The sequence below is a fragment of the Astatotilapia calliptera genome, chromosome 11 (genome assembly GCF_964374335.1).
Source record: "Astatotilapia calliptera chromosome 11, fAstCal68.1, whole genome shotgun sequence".
Classification (NCBI taxonomy): domain Eukaryota; kingdom Metazoa; phylum Chordata; class Actinopteri; order Cichliformes; family Cichlidae; genus Astatotilapia; species Astatotilapia calliptera.
The window spans coordinates 26955297-26976076 of record NC_137432.1 but is presented as its reverse complement, the minus strand read 5'-3'; the positions used below and the strand labels follow the sequence as shown (position 1 = coordinate 26976076).

General features: G+C 40.6%; 1 protein-coding gene across 2 annotated transcripts; it reads left to right on the top strand.

The window, feature by feature from the left end:
• Window positions 1-335: 335 nt before the first annotated feature.
• rps19 (ribosomal protein S19) lies at window positions 336-7758 on the top strand. 2 transcript variants are annotated; one of them, XM_026185335.2, is made up of 6 exons: window positions 336-458; window positions 1176-1246; window positions 1457-1557; window positions 1908-2091; window positions 4650-4704; window positions 7705-7758. In XM_026185335.2, exons 1-6 carry the CDS (start codon window positions 408-410, stop codon window positions 7732-7734), a joined length of 492 nt encoding a protein of 163 aa, XP_026041120.1. In that variant the 5' UTR covers window positions 336-407; the 3' UTR covers window positions 7735-7758. The 2 variants fall into 2 exon arrangements, with proteins under 2 accessions (XP_026041120.1, XP_080164578.1); XM_080308452.1 differs by having other exon boundaries at window positions 450-587.
• The last annotated feature ends 13022 nt before the right edge of the window (window positions 7759-20780 follow it).

Sequence of the window (20780 nt, the reverse complement as noted above, 5' to 3'; positions counted from 1 at the left end):
ATTACGGGAAGAGCACAGTTACTGACAAATCAATAACTGATGTAAACGTACTAACTATTGGCTGCTGCCATTTTAAATGCAGCCATAGTTAAATGTGAAAGTGGAGATCTCCATGAGAGAAGAATGAAAACAAGCGGATTTTTTTTTTGATAGAAACAGATGAAAATAAATGACCAAAAACCGATTAAATACTATGTAAAGTACAACTTGTAGCACTAGTATGCAATTTCCCTAACCCTAATCTATTTATGTAGATGATAATAAAATAGCCCAAATGACGAACAAAAGAGAGTCGAAAACGGATAGATAGATTAGATTGGGACGGTCGACACTAGTGATGAGCGGCATCGCTGGAAAAAAACAACGCGCTGGTCTCGCGTTAAAAAACGAGATGTGCCCGTTCTATCATGGGTTGGAAACCCCGTTCCACCCTCTTCCCTTGGCTGTCCATAAGCAAGGTAACGCCGCATTTTTCACTCCTCGCTTATTTAGCAATAAATGTATTCAAAATTCAAACAATTGTTCTTCAAACGTGGTCTGTTAAAGTATAAAGTACAGATAATTACAGTGGTTAGGCTTTACACGAGGTATTTTGACGTATTAATAAGTTTTTGCGAGAATTTTGTTTGAATGTTGCGCTCATATCATATCTGCTAGTAATGGCTGCCCCCATGCTACCTCGTTGAGGCCTGCTCAACTGGCTAGTTGTACTGATTTCATTTTGTGTTCTGTGCTATAATATATGAATATTCATATTACGAGAAGTGATATCGTGTATCGGTTGGGCAGATATTTCTTTATTTGTCGATTTTTAGGTCGTAAGGATAACAATTGAAAACGAAGTGTGGTTGAGTGTATGGTCAGTTAGCGCACATGAAGCTAAAACACCGGGTGAAACGTGCAATTTCGCCAAGAGTCGTACACATGTATCCTGTCCAATTTGTCTTGCTGCATAGCATTATTTAGTATTTGTTTTCTTGATGCATTTTAATAATTAACCTAAGCTCCGTATTCTTTGAAGCTAATTGGGATTGATGTTTAAGAGTTCTCCTGGTTTGAGGCGGTGAGCAGCGAAATCTTAGAGCAATTATGAGAGATGCTTGTCTGGTGTGTTGCTTTTTTTGGTAGATAAACGTTAGTTTGTGTGTATTTATTCATATTTTAATCGCATTCAGATGCCAGGTGTCACAGTGAAAGACGTTAACCAGCAGGAGTTTGTCCGTGCCCTGGCGGCCTTCCTGAAGAAGTGAGTTTTATTTTCTCCTCTACATATTCAAAGCTTGTTAATATATTTTATATAGTATGCTCCACTGAGCAGCTTTACTTTTCATTGAACATATTTTTAATCAAATTTTGTGACGCTGTTTAACTTAACAGATGCTAATGGCCCACTCGAATAAATTATTGATATAGTCCTCTGATGTACTTCATACTGATGTACCTTTTCTGTTACCAGGTCAGGAAAACTGAAGGTGCCTGACTGGGTGGACCTTGTCAAGCTGGGTAAGCACAAGGAGCTGGCCCCCAGTGATGAGAACTGGTTCTACATCAGAGCTGGTAAGTCTTGCAAGTTTTTTTTTTTTTGTTTTTAATTACTAAGGTTTTCAGAAGTTCTCCTGAGACTTATTACAGCTTCAGGCTTGTATTACCACAAGACATTTCCATTTACATGTTTAAATGGTGCTTTGAGATGGGACAATTTTACATGCAAATGTGCTTTTAATTAGTAAAAGGTTTTTGAATGCAACAGACTACACATACTGATCATTTTAAATTCTTTCCAAATTTATAACCATTGACACAGTAAGCCCACTTTATCAAAAACTTAATATTCACATTGTACAATGCTTAGTGTTTCAGGTTCTAAATATTATATGACAACACTGTCATCTCTCATGCTTCCGCAGCATCCACTGTTCGCCACCTTTACCTCCGTGGTGGTGCAGGTGTTGGCTCCATGACCAAGATCTATGGCAGTCGCAAGAGGAACGGCGTGTGCCCTGCCCACTACAGTGTTGGATCAAAGAATGTGGCTCGCAAGGTGCTGCAGGCTCTTGAGTTGCTCAAGATGATTGAGAAGGATCCCAATGGGTAAGTGCCGGTTCTTACTGTTTTTATTGGTTGGAACTTAAAAGCGTTTTTTTTTTTTTTTTTCTTCATACACTTCAGCCCCAGACCTTTTTAAATATTAGACACAGAAAGCTGTGAATGCAAAAACGCTGTCTGATAGACTTACCCGTACGTGTGATGTCTGAATATATGTGACACAAGGAATCCTTTGGTGAGCAAGTCACCATAATATGGCCTGCCTCCTGGTTGCCCTACCAAGAAAGCATGGTATGGGGCATCTCTTCCTTCATGTGTGGAAATCACCTAACGTTTAGAGCCAGTCAAGAAAGCTGATTGCATGTATAAGTTGGCATGTGCATGATGCTTAGAGATGGGTGAAATAATTGACTCACTGAAGAATAGTTTTTATATTTTATACATCTGATTTTATTTGCAAATTGTAATCAGCTATAGATATCGAGTCGTAAGGCTAACAGTGCCCGTGTCAGTCATCTTTTTTCTGTTGTGTCCAGAAGGGGTTTCAAGAGCACTCACATTCAGTTAGAGTGAGTGTAAGTGTAGCTTGAACTGTCAAAGCTTTAAAATGCATGCGTCTCTAGTTGTCCATTATACGTATGTTTACTTGGAGTTGCTTGGTAGCCTAAGTGTTAAGTTCTGCAATGCTATTGATGAAGCGTGTCCCCTTAATGCTGTGCAGTAAGGTTTGGTTGGAATGGAGCATGCTGACCAACCTTGAGTGAACTGCTTTAGTTGATAACTCCCACCCCAGCACCATTATCCAGTATTACACTACATCTGTTCAAATATTGAAAATGTTGACTCGGTATTAACTTAATTTGGTCCATCCATCCATCCATCTTCATCCGCTTTATCCGAGACCGCGTCGCGGGGGCAGCAGCCTAAGCAAAGAGGCCCAGACCTCCCTCTCCCCAGCCACCTCCTCCTCCAGCTTATCCGGGGGAACACCAAGGCGTTCCCAGGCCAACCGAGAGATATAATCTCTCCAGTGTGTCCTGGGTCTGCCCCGGGGCCTCCTCCCGGTGGGACATGCCTGGAACACCTCACCCAGGAGGCGCCCAGGAGGCATCCTTGTCGGATGCCCGAACCACCTCAGCTGGCTCCTTTCGATGTGGAGCAGCAGCTGCTCTACTCTGAGCCCCTCCCGGATGGCCGAACTTCTCACCCTATCTCTAAGGGAGAGGCCAGCCACCCTTCGGAGGAAGCTCATTTCTGCCGCTTGTATCCGCGATCTCGTTCTTTCGGTCACTACCCACAGCTCGTGGCCATAGGTGAGGGTAGGGACGTAGATCGACCGGTAAATTGAGAGCTTTGCTTTTACACTCAGCTCCCTCTTCACCACGACGGTGCAGCGTCCGCATTACTGCAGCTGCAGCCCCAATCCGTCTGTCGATCTCCGGCTCCCTTCTCCCATCACTCGCGAACAAGACCCCGAGATACTTGAACTCCTCCACTTGGGGCAGGAACTCATCCCCGACCCGGAGTGGGCACTCCACCCTTTTCCGGCTAATTTGGTCATTAAACATTTTTAAATTCTCTACAATTGTTTCTTGTTTTTAGTCACAGTACATTACTTGAACTCCACAGTACAGTTTCATAATGTGTATTTCCACTAAAAACTTGGTCTTTAGTTGGGGATATTAAAAAGATATTAATTTGTAACTCTGCATACCAATATTAGTGGACATCATGGTAAATGGACTTACAAAGCTGTACGCCACCTTTAATTGATTATTCGTAGCACTCATTCACACAATCATACAGACTTTTTATTTATTTGCTTTGTAACCATCGCGGATACTTGCACACTGCGATGGATGCCTTTGAGGATAACTCGGGGCTCAGTAGTTTGCCTAAGTATACTTTGGCACATGGCTAGAGGAGTCAGATGACCAACGCTACCAGATGAGTCATGGCTCTCCACACAAAACCTCAGTGCACACACAGTAAGCAATTGGATGCAGCATTGGAGTATGAAGCTTAAATCCCCCAAGTAGCATACTTTTGCACAGCTTTCTATTGCTGATAAAACATGGAGATGCCAGCTAACTGACAGTTGATATTTTGATACTTGGTGAGCTCAAGAAAATGCCACAATATTGTTTTGAATTGATTTTTTTTTCTTGTTTTATTTTATGGGAAACATGGGCACAGTGGTACACACCTACGCCAATGCCTCTACGCATGCTGTTACTCATTCTTGCAGAACTTAGTAACAGTGTCTCAGCTTTCTGTTTATTGCATTTGCTGATGTGAAATGGGCCAGCTTATGTGATGTGGATAACTGAAATCTGTAAATGCATAAGGTAGAAATCATTTTTTTGAGACTGCAGTAAAGATTTAATCACTCTGTAACAACAGGGCTAATTGATTGGCTTGGGATAGAAGTGAGCAAGAAAATTAAGTTCTGTGGAGAAAAATTGTTCAGTGGCTTCTTCACTGTAATGCTGTGGTTAGTGTGGCATAAACTCATTATTGTAGTGTTAAGCATTTTTCTAGCGGTGAATGGTATTCTGTTGTATCAGCTAATTTCTGCTTTTTCTTGCTTTTTTTAAAATCAGTGGTCGCAGACTGACTTCCCAGGGAACCAGAGATCTGGACAGAATTGCTGGCCAGGTGAGAAACTCATTTGGTGATTTTTTTTTTATTTTATTTTATTTTTTAAAAACACACCAAACTGTCTAAATGCTAAGAAGTTTGCATACACTTAACAATAACTCAACTGATTAAATGATCCTAATAAAACTTTATTCAGAGATGGCGTCGTGGTCTTTACCTTCTTATACGGTACAGTGGAGGCTTGACATATTCAAGGGGTCTAAAACCTATGCAAACTGAAAATCATTAGGTCTGCACAAAACCTAGAGAGGGGTATAAATGGGTTGTAGCTAAATATTCTGAGGACAATTAAGTATCTAAAATGGACAAATTAATTTGCTAATGTTAAGTAATATTAATGCTCTTGGTTACAATGTCCAGTGCAGCATTTCCCCTCAATAAATTAAGACCATACACATAGATTGGGAGATGGACTAATGGTCCTTAATGATCTCAGATGATATAATTTGCACTGTATCTGTCACTAGTCAGTACACCAATTATTGTGTTTGATGTTTTAACATGACAACCTGTCTGCTGTTAAACACCATGACCATGTCTCCCTTTCTCTGCTACCTTTTTGCTGTTTTGTTAAACTGTTCAACTCAGTTGTATGCGTTGTATCAGGCATTCAATTGTTTTTATTTATTTAATTTTTTTTTTTACGATACATGTAGTGTTTTTTGGCTTGAATGTGTATCAAATTGTCATCTTCCAGCTGGATGAAATCATTTACTAAATATATTCAGGTGCTCTGCAACATTAAGTGGCAGCAGCTAGTGAGAGTATTGCTAAAATGCTGCAGTTATTATAGGTATTCAACTTGATGTTTTCAGTTTAAGAAGATCCTGCTGAACTCCTGATGACTTTTTGTTTTTTGTATGTCCACACTTTTGTGCAGAAGCTACAGCTTTGCAGGCTGTTTTGTTGTAGCTGTTTTCTGTCACCTGGGGGCAGTGTCACAACCCATGGGTCTTTGGGCAACTCTCTTGTGCTGCTGTTGGTTCGGCAGCAAACCATAGAGAAGGGCAGTTGTAACGTATAAAGAGTTAAAATGAAATTGAGTCAAGAACCAGTGTCCACTTTCATAGTCACCTTCTGCTGTTATCCTCCTTTTTTGATTTTTCACATATATATATATATTTGTGGTATGGCTTTTCCGTTTTCTGGTCCAACTCTCAACCAGTCAGCACTTGCCTTACTCAGAGGATTATCCATTTTGAGGCCCATGCTATTGGGCTTTAGCAGTATGGCAGGTATTTTTCAAATACCTGTGCAAATAGACATAAATGTAGTACTGTAAAATAGGCTTAACACAATGAAAGTAAGTATCATTAATGGTTGAGAATGTTTACACATAGTAAACCAAAGAAAACCATCTAAATTGAGATGGGTAGGTTTTGATTATTTGTAGAGACATTTGTGTAACATGCAAAAGAATCCCCAGTGTGAGACAAGGAGGGGAGACGCATCCCTTTGGGAGTTGATTCAGGAAGGAAATCCAAATCGACTATGCGAAGGTACCTATGGGTGACCACTTGTAAACAAAGGTGCAGCTATTTATAGAAGTAAGATTCTGCACTGTTGAGAAGAATTTCACTTAACCGTGTATTTTATAATGAAAGATGTCAACCGCGTGCAAGTCTGAAAATGGCGTTCCTAGTGAGCATACCCCTTTGAGACAACTTTGGTGTCTCTTGTAGGGAATGAGTCTCAGCTGCAAATGTAAAAAGCTGCAGCCACTGAAGTATAATCTGAAAGTGATCTGTAGGTACTGAAATCGGATGTAAAATGTTTGTCACAAAACACATTTTGATAGTAACCTGTGTTATGTACCAAGCTTCAATATTAAGCCTATGCTTAAAATCACATGGAATCTAACATGCTACGCTATATGTCAGCCAGCTCTAGTTCCAGCCTGATGGAATTGGTAGAAAAGAAGCGGACCACTATCAGGCTCCCCAGCTGTTAAATGTCATACGACCTCATGCTGGCCAGGCAAAGGTTGTTTCCTGTGACTGATTTTGTATGATGCTCTCTGTCATTTTATGTGACGTTCTGACAGACTCAGGGTGGTGCCTTGTGTGATCACCACAGAAATATCATCCTCTGCTTTGATGCGACACCTTGTCTGTTGTGGGAGTACATTGCCCCCATCACTTTGGCATGCAAGGTTTTTTTTTTTTTTTTTTTTAAGCACTTGTCCTTGGGCAAATTTTTTCCCTCTGCCAGCCAGTTGAGTTATGTTTCTTGTGTGGCACACTCCTGGAATTGTTTGTTAGCCTTCGCTAAAAAACAAATCACACTTGGGCCTTGTCAAAAATCAAGAGAGAGTCAGCAATGTTGTGATAATCCAAGGGTAAAAGGGGTAAACATGAGGAGGGAATTTCATGCTTGGCAAGTCCGCCGTATGGCACCAGTTTTCTCCTTGTTTATCCATGCTAATGAGCAGTATGCAGATGAGCAGACCTGGGCTGGGCCCTGCCTGCTGCACAAAAACTGGCAGGAAGCTTGTTGGTGTGGCTCCCTTACCACCTCTAGAATCTCTTGTGTGTGTTGTACTTTCTGATGACTTTTTATGTGAAAGGCTTTTCCCTGGCAAGTGCGGTTTCTGCCATGTATTATCAGACTATTCATGGTGGGTTTTGGCAGCAGCAGTAACAGTTTCTCTTCCAGACTGTGTTTGCTCTCAAGTCCCTGTGAAATTACATTTTTGATAGCATCTTGCTCCCTCAAGTTGTGGACTGACTATTAACGCAGTGGAGTGACATTTAAAAATAAATGAATTAAATGTGTGTTTTCATTTGATTGCTTTAGAATAAAATTAGTTTAAATAGTTGAGATCATCTTCTTCATCCATGGCAGCCTAATGAATTGATTAAATACCCCCCCACTAACACTGCTGGTAATTTTATTCTGAATTGAAGGGATGTTTTCAAAGGTGTGAGATTTTCATTTGATGCAGGATGTCACTCACTGGCTATATCTCATAATGTTTTCTCTCTCTTTTCTCCACAGGTTGCAGCTGCAAACAAGAAATCTGTTTAATAAATCTTTTTTGGAAAAGTCAAATTGTCTCTTGTGATTTTTGACTTGCATGAACAATTAGTTTGAACCCATTCAATCAGTGTCTTCAAGCTAATGAACTGGAATGAGTTTTATAGATGAACTGCTGATAAGCCCGTTTCCCTGAATATTATGAACCACGCTTTCTAAAAGAAGGGAAGTCTTTGTAGTAATTCATCCCTAGCTGATGTCTGGCACTCTGGTCTAAATGTCATTTTGTCTAAAGGGCAGTGAATGACCATTGGTCGTGGGCTCTGTTCACATCCTCATATCCTCTTGCTACTAAAAGCTTGATGACTGGGAACTGTTTCATCGGGCAGTTTGAAAAGGCTTCCGGGGAGCTGATCCATCACTAAGCCAATGCAGCTTCTCATCACTGGCCAGACACTGCTGTCACATTGCCCCTTTTCCCATCCATATTAATCTTTTGTTTTTGCCACTTTGTTCATCTATCAGATGTGCTTTGTACAAATTGATCGCTGATACCATGACAACCGCTGGAAATGGTTCACTTAACAAAGGCAGATGATTACATTTCCATAAGGAACCTAGTTAACATTTCAGTTGTAAAGAATGATGTCATGGTTTAACAGCCTCATTCAGGGCCACAGTGCCATCTACAGATTAAAACCAAATTTAATAGGAATGCTTGACAATTTCAGCAGAATGGGGAAAATATCGGACATGTTTTTCATATGACTTCCACCCCAGACGCAAAACTTGGGAAAACTAACCATGAGGTATTTCCATGAAGGATACGTGATCTGTATTTTAAGTAAACAAATTCATGTATGCTTAACTTGATGTTTTAAAAGGCATATTGTCTCAATCCCCATCTAAAGCAGTTATGTAAGTGTGTGTATATATGAAAAATGTGGTATTCAAAATACATCTGCAGTTGAATGTTCCGTTGCATAAAAATGAAGGCAGACCAGCAGCATCCTGGGTCACATGCGTAATTTGTCAGTGACACTAAAATCCTGCAGAGGGTGCCAAAGTCAATAGAATCTGTCTATACATATAGTTTGAATTAATAGGCCATGAGGTGATTTTTATAAGTGTTAAGTGTTAAGCATTAGTTATTTTCAAATAAATACAAAAACAGCCTCATTCACATCCAGAGGTGCAGTAATATAGTTACATTTCAGTATCCTATTAAATGTGAAATTGGTTTATTAGTTTTTAGTGTTCGTTATTTTCTGCAGCCACGAATTTCCCCAAAGTAATTAAACTAGAACATTATACAAAACTTCTCAAATGTTTATTACAACAGCTTCAGGATGTAATATTCAGGCAAGTAACTGAAAATCATCGCATCTGCATTTTAATTTTCATGCTTTAATCTCATTTCATGTCTCCACAAGGCTTGGGGCAACAAAAAATTACAAGCACAACCAAATGAAGAGTGCGTGGGTCGTTAGTCACGGTGCAGCGCAGTACACATCTATGTCCTCTTTTTGAGAATATAGATTTATTTCATGTCAATTATGTCTGTATTTAAAGGAGGAAAAAAATACTGCAGGCTTTGTGTGCTCGCACAGCCGAGCTCATGTACACAGCCTGCTGTGTGTGTTTGAGTGAGCTTATAGATGGCCCTGTGTTTGAAAGATAGCATGTTGTTGATCCATGGACAGTAAGCCTGCTGTGTTTGCCAGTCTATCATCCACTGTATCTGTGTGTACTGTCCACACTGTGCAGCACACACAAACCATTGTGTGTCGCTCCATCCAACTGACTGTGTGTTTTTCTCATCTTTTCATAATGCCATTCATAATAAGCAGTCTCCATCAATTACTCAGTGCTTTTCTTGAGAAATATTAATCATTTCATACACCTATCCCACTGTCTCTGCCATCCCCTCCATCTCCCTGTCCCCTGTCCGCCCCCTCCTTCCTGTTTTTATTTGACGACCAGCTGTTCCTGAACACCTGAACCCATCATCCCTTCCTCCCCTTTTCATGATCCTGCTTTTTGTTCTACCCTGCAATTTAGAAGATGGGAGAGGCTCAACATGTCCTTGAGTGGTAGAGAGAAATGTATGGAATCTATCCGAGGACATCTTATGTTTGTTCACTTGTTACTGTTCCTGTGTGTGCGTGCTTGTTCATGTATGTGTAGTTCCTGCAACCACATTTGGTGATGTGTGCCTCTCTCCCCAAACAATTTCAGCTGCCGTCAGTCAACTTGTTTGTGCAACAATTTTTCATTGTGTGCAGTGTCATTATCAGCAGGCTTCACTATGGCAATTACTGCTGTGGAACAATTACCACTTTAACAAATGCACAACCAAGTGGATTTTTGAGCCTTGTGTGTGTGTTTGTGTGGAGGTGGCTGCACCTACTTGCGCTCCCAATTCTTTGGCAGCTCGGCTTGATCACACTGAGAATGGATGCAGACCTTCCTCTCACCTCTGCGGGGTTGGAAACAGCCGATAACTAAGAAATGAATCCTCTGCACAAGTCTTTCCAAAATAGAACAGCTATCAGGAGAGCTCCTGCACATACACATGTACACACACATTGTCAGTGCACAGCTCTATGCCCTGTGGCATGTTTTCCCCAGAAGACAAGACATTCCTCTGAATTTTTCCCAGCATTCCTATCTCCTCCATAATAGTTTTCTTGGGAAAGTTGACCCAGATGCTACTGGATTGGTTAAGATAACAACTTTTTTCCATTTATCTCATAAACCACACAGATTTATTAGTTGTTATGGAGTTAAAATTCACAGTGTCATGCAGGCTTTATATGCGTGTTTGAGGTTGTTTCACTTTCATTTATTTATTTTCTGGGAGCTGAGATATTCTTTCATTCTCGTTGCTTACATCTTGATGTTTTAATGCTGTGTTATTGATTTATTTATATCTTACTATAAATTCCACTGGTTAAAGAAGCACAGCAGGTTGGGTGCAGAGTGTGTTCATGTGCTGTGGTGAGGGTCAGGCCTCGTCTGCAAGAGCTTGTTTATAGCTAACCCTTGTAAAGCGCTTTGGGGTCCTTAGGGACTAGAAAAGCGCTATACAAATACAGGCCATTTACCATTTACCATAGAAATTAGTCTGAGGCCAAAAGGTCAGTGTTGTTTTGGTGAAGAGATGAGCTGCTGCCCTGTGTGTTACAAATCCGTGAGTAAGAAAACTCCTGAGCTATAAGAATACTGGTTTACAAACTTATCTCCCAGTGGGCATGAGCGGCTGATTGATGGATGGCCCTGCTGTTTTGTTGTGTGTGCGTATGGAAGAAAGAATTAGTTTGACCTGGTTGACTTCCTGGGTAGTTTAAGGGTGGTATATAGACCTACATCTGTCTACTGTATGTTGCTGTTCTTCTGTGGGCTGTCAGATCTAATCCCTCATCCTCTGTTTGGCCTAAGAGCAGGTGGTATAAACACGCGACGCACTGCTCAGCCTGCCTGGCACCATGGGGCACTGTAGCTCTGCACCACAGCAGGTGTGTATATATGAGTGTGTGTGTGTAGGCGAAACACTAACCATGTGTCAGTGGAGTTTAGTGTGTGTCTCCTCAGCTTTTGAGTCTGAATCCCTTCCACCTGTCACAGAGGGTGGGGTGCAAAGGGAAGATGACGGGGTGCAGAACAGATGCTGTCTACAAAGCCAGCCGAACCGACTGAATTGCACAGTGTGCTCTCTGTACATGTGTGTATGCAGACCATATTATTTTCTAAGCTGTGCCCATGCTTGTGTGTGCTCACATTGAGATCAGAGCTTTCAAGTCATTCATACTTTGATGCTGCGGCCCTGCGCTTTCTTCAGCACAGAACAAAAGACTGACAGAGGGAGACAGCTAGACACCAGTGTGACACTGAACGGCTGTGGAGATAGTTGACACAGTGACAGACTGAGATAGGACGAAGTGTGTGTGTGTGTTTGGAGTCCTGTGCTTCATCATCCCTCTATCTCCCTCACTATCTTTCTAAGTGTAGCAGGGAGGGAAAAATCTCCAAAGAAATGCCAAGCAGAGGTGTCAAAAGTGACCAAACCATGTAAGAACCCAACCAACACTGCGGCTTCCACTAGCTTCTCAGGGCCAGTATCTAAAACTCCACAGCTCTCTCACACACAGCTCTGTAAGATATTTATTAATATCTTTTGAAAAATATGTCTGTGTGGAAATGTTTATTAGAATTTTGACATGCATAAGATGATATCTGAGATATCTCCTGATTGGCTGAGCTCCCACTGTACTTTTTTTTTTTTTTTTTGCCACATCTTACTTCATGCTGGTTTACTGTGAACATGAACACTAGACTGAAAAACAGTCTGAGTTTTCCAATGAAAATTATGGGGAGAAACATCCCAGCTGTGGCAAACTGTTAAAGATTATAAATGGGTATTAAATATCCAAATTATATAAAAGAAATAAAAATTATCAGTTGTAAACACAGCTCTTAAAATAATTTAAGAGTTGAGACTTTATCAAAGTCCATTTCTGGCTTCTCGCCTTCATTCCTTCCTTTTTTCTCTCTTAATCATCACCCTTTCTCCTACTCCCTCTAAAGTCTTAACAAATCCTTCCAGCTACCTCTTCATTGCTCTAATGATCTTCCACTTTTTTTTTTATATTGTTTGGCTGTTTTCCCCTTCTGCTATCCTCTTTCCTCTTCTCCCTTTTATCCCTCAGTGCCATTAGCACCCCATTAGCCCTTCCCCCGGTGTTCCCCCTTCCCTATCAGGACTGAAAGCTCACCAGCTTTATGATTTGACATTGTGCCGTGCTTTACCTCTTCTTAAAAAAAAGGTTTGCTAAAAGTCTCTTCACCTCTTCAAAAGAAATGAATAAATAATCATGAAAAATAATTTTCAGTACATAACTTGAAACTGAATTGCAGTTTCTCAGAAGGGAATTCATGAAAGTGGCGAATGAAATTGCTTTAGCTGTTAAATGTACTTTCATTGTTTTATGTTGTTGCTATGTTTTTTGTTTTTATTTTTAGTGGTGCCAGTTGCATGGTTCTACTTCTCCTATTTTCAAGTCATTTTTTCTCATAATACTGTAAGAGTTTGACTTGTAACAGAGTATTTTTAGTTAGAGCTAAGTTTTAAATAATTCCTCCACCACTGCCTTGTTTAGTTGTATAATATTCATTTATATATATGTTTTAAAAAATCACTTTATATGGTTTAAAGTTCAATGAAATGTGGTAATAACATACATTATTGGACATCAAAACTGTGTTTCCTACTATGAAACTTGTGGTTTATCAAGTATATAGATCTATAAACTATTGTTTAAGAAACACTTTTACTTTTACATTATTTTCAAATGTGAAAATAATGATGCAGTGATGTTAGTGAGGGAAGTAGATCTACAGTTCTAAAATTTTTACCAGTTTTCCAATACCTTAACCAGGACTGACTTTACTTACTGTCCATGGACACATTTGCCAGATGTATTCACAACGCCCAACACAGTGTGCTGTGTGTGTGCTTTATGTGGGCACATGTGAGTGGAGAATATATATTGTGCAGGGAGGGTTGCAGAGGTTAGAGAACTGTAGTTTCAGACTTTTGTTACACTGCTGCATGCCCAGTGTGTCTATTTCACACAGTGACCTCCTTGTCTCAGTGTCCTCTGCCTCCCTTTGTGCAAATCCCAACATGCCCACATTTTTCCCCTCATACCTGTATCTGTTCCAAACTGTTTTCTGCGAATATTATTGTTTTCCATCAAGCACTTGTGCCCTAATATAGAGTTTGCAGTCATATTTTTTTGTGTTGGTTTTTCTTACCTGATTCTGGCTGCTTTTGCAACTCAGGCCAGACAAACAAATATGTAAAATATGTGTTGTGATTGTGTTGCCGACTCTTGTGCGCGTGCAAGTGCATGTCAAAGAGAGGCTAGGCAGGTCCCGTGTGAGTGAAAATCTGTGGACACTGCCTGCGTAAATGTGTGCATGCAAAAACTGACAGACAGACATGCGATTGTGTTAGCAGAAATCTTATTAACTACCGAGCTGCCCCTCTCGTTAATTCTTTAAAACAGTTCCTGAGAAACTCCTCGGCTCTGCACTTCATTTACTCTTTTGAAACTAGCTGCGGATGCAGATTGGGCATATTTCTGCACATTTCCACAAAATTGAATTCTTCTCCAAAAGCACATAATGACTCTGGTCTTTTGCAGCTGCTAGTTTGTGAGACGAGATTGGGTGCCGTTTGGGACCCGTTGGATTCATGACTACGGGGTGAGAAAGAAGCGGATACCAAAAGCTGCATTAGACTACTCACAACAATCATCGAAATAGTACTCTTCCTCCGTGGAAATTCAGGCACACCACGGGGACCCATCTTCTGAGAGAGAATTTAATTTGACAGCCGGGTCCTGCTGTGGCAGACGTTTGCTAGAACATTCAGTTAACATCGTGCACTAGCCTCTGGGCCTGCCCAAAATGGGCAGGCAGGGTCACGCTTCTCTGGGCCCTGATAGAGAAACTGTTCTCCTGGTTTCTCTCTGTCTCAATTTCTCTTCTCATTATTTCATATTTTTTCACTCTCCATTATGCAGTTTTTCTCACCCTCATGGTCTCTGCTGCTCTCCCTTTCCCCCATCTGACTGTTCCAGCTGAAGGTCCTGTAACACAGGGCACATGGAAATCTCATGAATAGCAATGTATCAAACTGACAGGCACCCTGACATTTAAAAAGTGTGTGTTAAACTAAAGATCATTTCAAGATTTTGATTGCAAGTTAAAGTGTCTGCCAATGAATGCTTCTCTTTTATTTTTGGCCTTTTCCAATCTGGGAAATGAAAGTTAAATCATCTTTTTATTTTGTGTGTCATTTAGACAAACCTGGTTGTTGCATATTTATCAGAAGAGAAAGACGTGCGTCTTTTCTCTTTGCAACACAGTGTATCGTTTTACATGCATTCACACACACAGCTGATCATCCCTTTCTGCCTCTGTCTGCATTTTTCAAATCAGCTTCTAAGGTTCAAGGTCTGGTCATCTCTGAGGCCAGTCTGAGTTTATTCACATGAACCTTGTCTCGCCTATTAGAGTTTGTGTGTGGGGGCACTTTCCTGTCTGTGTGGGAACATTTGGTGTCTTTGAGATAGTCTTGATTGAGTTTTACACAATTTTAGGTCTGCCATTTCAATTTTCTACATTTCCCCAAAACATCTTTATTTGCTCTTTCACCTTTCTCCTGACATTTCCTCACCCTTCACTTTGTTGCTGTTTAACTCTGTTTCCTTTACCCCCATTATCCACCCACCCACTCCCTCTACTCAGCTGGTGGGCCAGCCAGGAGGCTGTGCATGCATTTGAGGAGCGTAATCTGCTTTTTCTCTCATTCCCATTTCCATTTCAATCCTCCGTTCACAGCTGGAACCAAGGCACTCTGCATGCAGATGAGTAAGAGTTGACTTTTTCCAGAAAGTATATTCAGACACAAGATGGGCAGGAGATGAGGGGGAGGAGGGGTGGATAAAGAGAGAGAGAGGGACAACTGAAGTTAGAAGATTCAGTCATAAAGAAAAGCAACAGTTACTGATGGGGGGGAAATCGTTCAATTCAAACTCATTGTCATTCAGCCTTAGAGAAATGCACAGAGGAAGATGACATGTTTTTGCAGGTCACAGCATCTCCAAATAAGAACAACACAACAAAGTGACAGGAAAATCAAGTCCATCCATCAAACTCTAGGTTAGAATAAAATCAAATGTAAAAAGCAAAATAGTGAAGCCCATCAAAAAAAAAAAAAAAAAAAAGGTGATTGTCTTTTTACTTTGAGAACAGCAATGAGGATTCACCATTCAGAGGTGTATATTTTAAGGTAAGAGAAAAGTGCACCTTGAAATTTGAATAACATGTTGGTCTCTGGGCTTGTGTTTTATTGGAAAAAAAACAAAACAGTTTCCATATGGCCTTGTGTTAATTATGGATCTGCTACTTCAGCTAAGACTTAGAAAATCTAAATTATTCCCTGTGTTCTTTGTAACTGGAAAGACTGCAAGAATAGAAACCTTCAAACTGATTTCTTTTGAATAATTGATTTCTTACAGAATTTACACAAAGCTGATTCACACACTACATCACAAAACTCAATAAACCAAACACAAAGATACACTTTCATGCCCCCTGCCTTATGACCATAGACACCTCATGACCATATGACACCTCATGATCAGAGAATTTTGCTCATCTCTATGCATAGTTGAGTGCTGTGTCACCATCCCTCACATCCCGGCAATGATGACACAAGACCACTAGGTCACCGCTAAGAATGAGTCTTAACAAGCGGGACCATGTCCATGACATCAGACTTTGGTTAATTAACAGAAGAACAACACGAGTCATGTTGGTGAAGTTATTAATGATGAATGTGTAGTATTGTTTTTGGCTGACTGCACACAGAGAACTTTTTGGCTGTCATATGATCTTCCATCATCGCCCACTGTAGAGGGCTCAGATACAAACACATAAACACTCATAGATCTTATTGTTGAGGAACAGGGCCCCTAATGCACTCTGCTCAATTGCTTTACAGAGGGCCACTCAGATGTCAGTTGAATCCCACTTATGGTAAAAAACCATCTGCTGTCAGTTGATTAAAATAACAAATATTGATTTGAACAGGCAGCCTCAGCAGCAGAAGTAATTTTGTTATAAGAAGGCAATGAGGTATGACAAAACATACTGACCACTTAATATAGCTATTAAATCTTTATTGTCATATTGAATATTCTTGAATTACAAGATCTCTGAAAAAAAAAACTTCCTAAATTCAGAAAAATGTAAAAGACATGCTGTTTCTCTGTGCACATCATTCAAATAGAAATTAATGGAATGGAAAGTAACCCCCACACCCTGACACACACAGACACACACACACATACATTCTGCCTCCTCTTGTTCTGTCACAGCAGTGTAATATACAGCCTTGCTACTAGCCTCATTCCTGTTGGCAACCCGCAACAGAGTTGCATTAAATCTCATCATGCCAAACGGTCTGCCCAGCACAGCAAGTCAGGTTAGACAAACTGCACTGCTGATCAGTGGGGACCTACCAGCCTGCAAAGCACTCACTGTTTCTTTTATTGACAGAAGCCTCTTTCAGCTATTCTTGTTCTTCTTTTCCACTCTCTACATCTTCTGCCCCAAGTTGATTTAATGCAGTCTGAAGCACATAACTCTCCCCTACTGTTTCCCTTCATTCAGTCGATATCTTATGATCCAGGCTGTCTTGAATCTTCTCTCTTTTTTCACACTATCTCTGCCCTTAAAAAGATCTAACTAACCTGCTCCCGCACTTCTTTTTGCCTTCATCTTTCCTGTTCCCTTGCACTAATTAATTCTTTACAACACCTCTCCACAAACCATCATTTCCCTTCCTTTCCTTTCTAGCCTACCTCTCCTCTCCCTTAATGCCCTCCTGTGGAGCCACAGAAGTCTGTATTGAAGACAACACTTGGCCACAGTCTGTGAGCGTGTGTCATGGTTCTCCAACCCCACTGCACAGTCTTTGTGGCAGTAATGCCATAATTACCCCCCATTACGGGCAACAGAGATTGAGAGAGAGGTATGTTCAAAGCGAAAGATACAGGGAGAGACGGGGGGTTTGATGTGATGAGAGATGGAGGTGGGGGTACAGATCGGCTGAACGGAGGGATGAGTGAGGGTGAAAATGCTGGAGTGTGTCAGAAATAGTGAGAAAAACAGTGAAAGACGTTTGGGGATTAATATGGTGGTCAATAGATAAATCACAATGGACACAGTCTTGGAGCTGGTGTGTCTCAGGGGACAGTCCCACCCCTGTTGTGAAGAGTGACATTAGTAGAGATGCAATATCTTAAGCTTCGTTGGACACACATGGATGGGCCACTCCCTTTAAACACAGAAAACAAACACATGGACATGTAGGTGGAAGAAAAAAAATCAAGGAGCACAAGAGAAACATGGAGTCAGATATAGTTTATCTCAAATCATAAGCTCGTCATCAGATTGCAATTAAAAGGCCATGTAAACACAAAAGTTCTGGAGTTAAAAGCATCAATATTCCACCTACTTCCTACTAAACCCCCAAATACTAAATCAGAAAACTTGCCCTGATCAAACATCTTCTTTTGGTGATTTAGAATTTATAAGCAGCTGAATTATAGAACACAGCTGAAATATATATAATTTATATTATCTGTAGAGGCAGTTATAACATAATGGATAGAACATCAACTTCTGTCAGGGTGGAATTTTTCCAGTGTTGAGCATCTTACTTCGGATAGCGATACCTCCTAGAATTGAGCTCAAAGCACAGCATGTTTGCACAAACACTTGTGTGTTCATTTGGGAATGTACACAGCAAAATAGCATTTAAATTGCAAGATAACAATGCTTTGGGTCCTATCAGGAAAAACCACCAAAACAGCTAAAGATGCAAATAAAGTGTCTTCATAAATACACCATTTAGGCTTGACAGGGATGCTAAGGCTTTCATACTGCTGTTGTAACCCCGGGGAGGACACAGAGAAATTGCAATTGCCCACAATTCATTGAGTGGATGATTAATATTCTTCAAAATGGTTTATGTATTCATGTTCAAAGCTTCAGGGTTTGAATGCAGAGACAACGCCAACGTAGAGTTGGTGTAGGCATGATAAAGTCCACGCTGCCCAGCAGGCATGGAGGATTATGAGTGTGTATTTGTAAGCAACTTAAAGTGCAATGCAGAGACTTTGAAGGCATAAGAGCTGATTCCTAATTAATTTCCCTCTGAAAGCTACATTTACATGCATTGCAGAAAAAGACGGCGTTCAAGAGTATAAAAGATTAAGCTGCATGAAAAGCCTAAAAATATATTATTTTGCAGAGCCACATTTATATGGTCTTGCTTGTAAAACCCTTTCGGTTCATTCTGTTGTTCATCCTTTCTGCACCCAGACTTAATTTCTTTTCAAAACCATGAGCTTCTATTTATTGCTTTATAACCTTTTTGTGATGAGCAGAAATACAGTGCATTAATTAGTGTGCTATAACAGGGAGATCAAATGGTATTGGTTTAATTTCATATGATATTATGTATAGAATTAAATACATTTCATTATGTTTATCATTGTTCTGTTGAAAATAACTGTGAAAGCTGAAAAACAGATGTTTGTGTCTTAATTATAGTTTTTTTTAGTTGTTGTTTTGACAATTTGGTGTAAACAATATGACAGCATGCATCCTGCTTTGTATCAATGGCTCAGGTTGTTGTTGGTGGTGTTGGTGTAATGGAGTGGGGGATATTTTTATTGGGATACTTTAGCCCCCTAAGTAGCAACTGAGCAGTATTCAAACACCACAGAATACTTGACTATTGTTGCTCATCCATTTATAACCACAGTGTAGACATCTTCTGACGTGACAAAGCTCAGATCATCTCAAACTGATTTCTTAAACATTACAGTGAAAATAGCCTCCACAACCTCTAATAGAGCACATTTGGGATGTGGTAGAACTGGAGATTTGGCTCATGATTGTGCGGCTGACAAAGCTGCAATAACTGTGATGCTATATGTACCAAAATCTCTGAGAGATTTTTCCTGCACCTTGTTTAATCCATGCCATGACAAGGAAAGGGGGAGGAGTGGAAAACATTGCTGGGCAGAAAGCTGCTTGGATTACAGTTTTTAGCCTGATACCGCCAGGCCCAACTTGGGAAAAGTGGAAGAAAATTGATGGACTGTATATGGAGTGGCTCCAACATTTGACTGTACATTACGTCATCACTCTCTGCTGCTGCAGTAGGCGGTATAATTCCAACCTTGTGCATTAAAACGGTACTGTAGAATGCTATCATAAAGGACATTTGTTCCTTGTCCCTTGCTCCTTGTTCTTGTGTGACCAATTTATTGTCAAAGACGCTGCCAGCAGTTGACCACAGAGATGAACTTTATGATGCAGTTTCCTGCTCAGTAGGCACAGAGGCGGGTATGTGACCACTATATTCTTCGGCATCATTTCCTGGAACTTGGCCCTGTTTAAAGTGAGCATAACAGATTTCCCTCCCACAGAGTTACTGTCAGAGTGTTTAGTATAATGTATGGTGCCTGGCTCCGAGTCAGGCAGAATCCACTGTGAAAGCCAGAAACATATACTGAAAGGGGTTGTCCCAATGACACCCATTAGGGAAAATTAACAAAGTGCTGGATTTCACTTTGTCTGGTTTTAACCAACACTGTATTCACACCACCCGGAGATGTTTTGTAACAAAGTACTTTTGTTGGGCTCATTTAGGTAAATGACTGGAACAGAAAACAGAAATGATGCCAGGTGAATCATGGTGATGGTGCTCTATTGATCAACAGAGCCACTTGGAAGAAATGTGAGTGATATGAGACTGCAGCATCCCGAGTTTCCATTTCACTCAGAAATGCTTCATCACTGTGCAAATCCTGCACTGTGACTCACACGCCACTGTGTATGATTGCTTGGAAAATAGCTATGTGATCATCTATTGCTCAGCCAAGAAGAAAGAGGCCAAAAGAAGAACGGTTGAAAGGGGGTAATAGAGACACATAGAGACACTGGAGTGGACAGAGATGGAAGGCACATATGGAAAGAGAGGCCAAGAGTGAGACAAAAGGATAGATCAAAGAATCATGGTGGGATGTGAAAGATGGCGCTACAGCACATCATTCTTTCTTTCCTGCATTGTGGAGGCATGAGAATTAATGCAAGATTACAGCTACCTTCACTTTTTATCTTTTCCCCTCTTTTTTTCTCTGCCTATACTTTGCTATAATTCCCCAGGGCTATATGTTACCCATCCCTTGACTTTGGAATTACAGTTCTTCCCTCCTCTTCCACTTCTAATCTGTTCCCTTCATTATTCTTTCATTACACATCTCTGTTTCCTTTGTAGTGTCTCTGTGTCTCAGTTCCTCTTTATCCCTTTGCTTTAGGCTGATGTGTCAAATATTCTCTCTGTCAGGTAGCTTAATTTTTGACATGGGGTAAGGGTGGGAAATCACATAAAACAAGGGACTATAAAGTAGTCTGTCGGATTTAGTTTTTGAAGGTGTGTCAGTGTC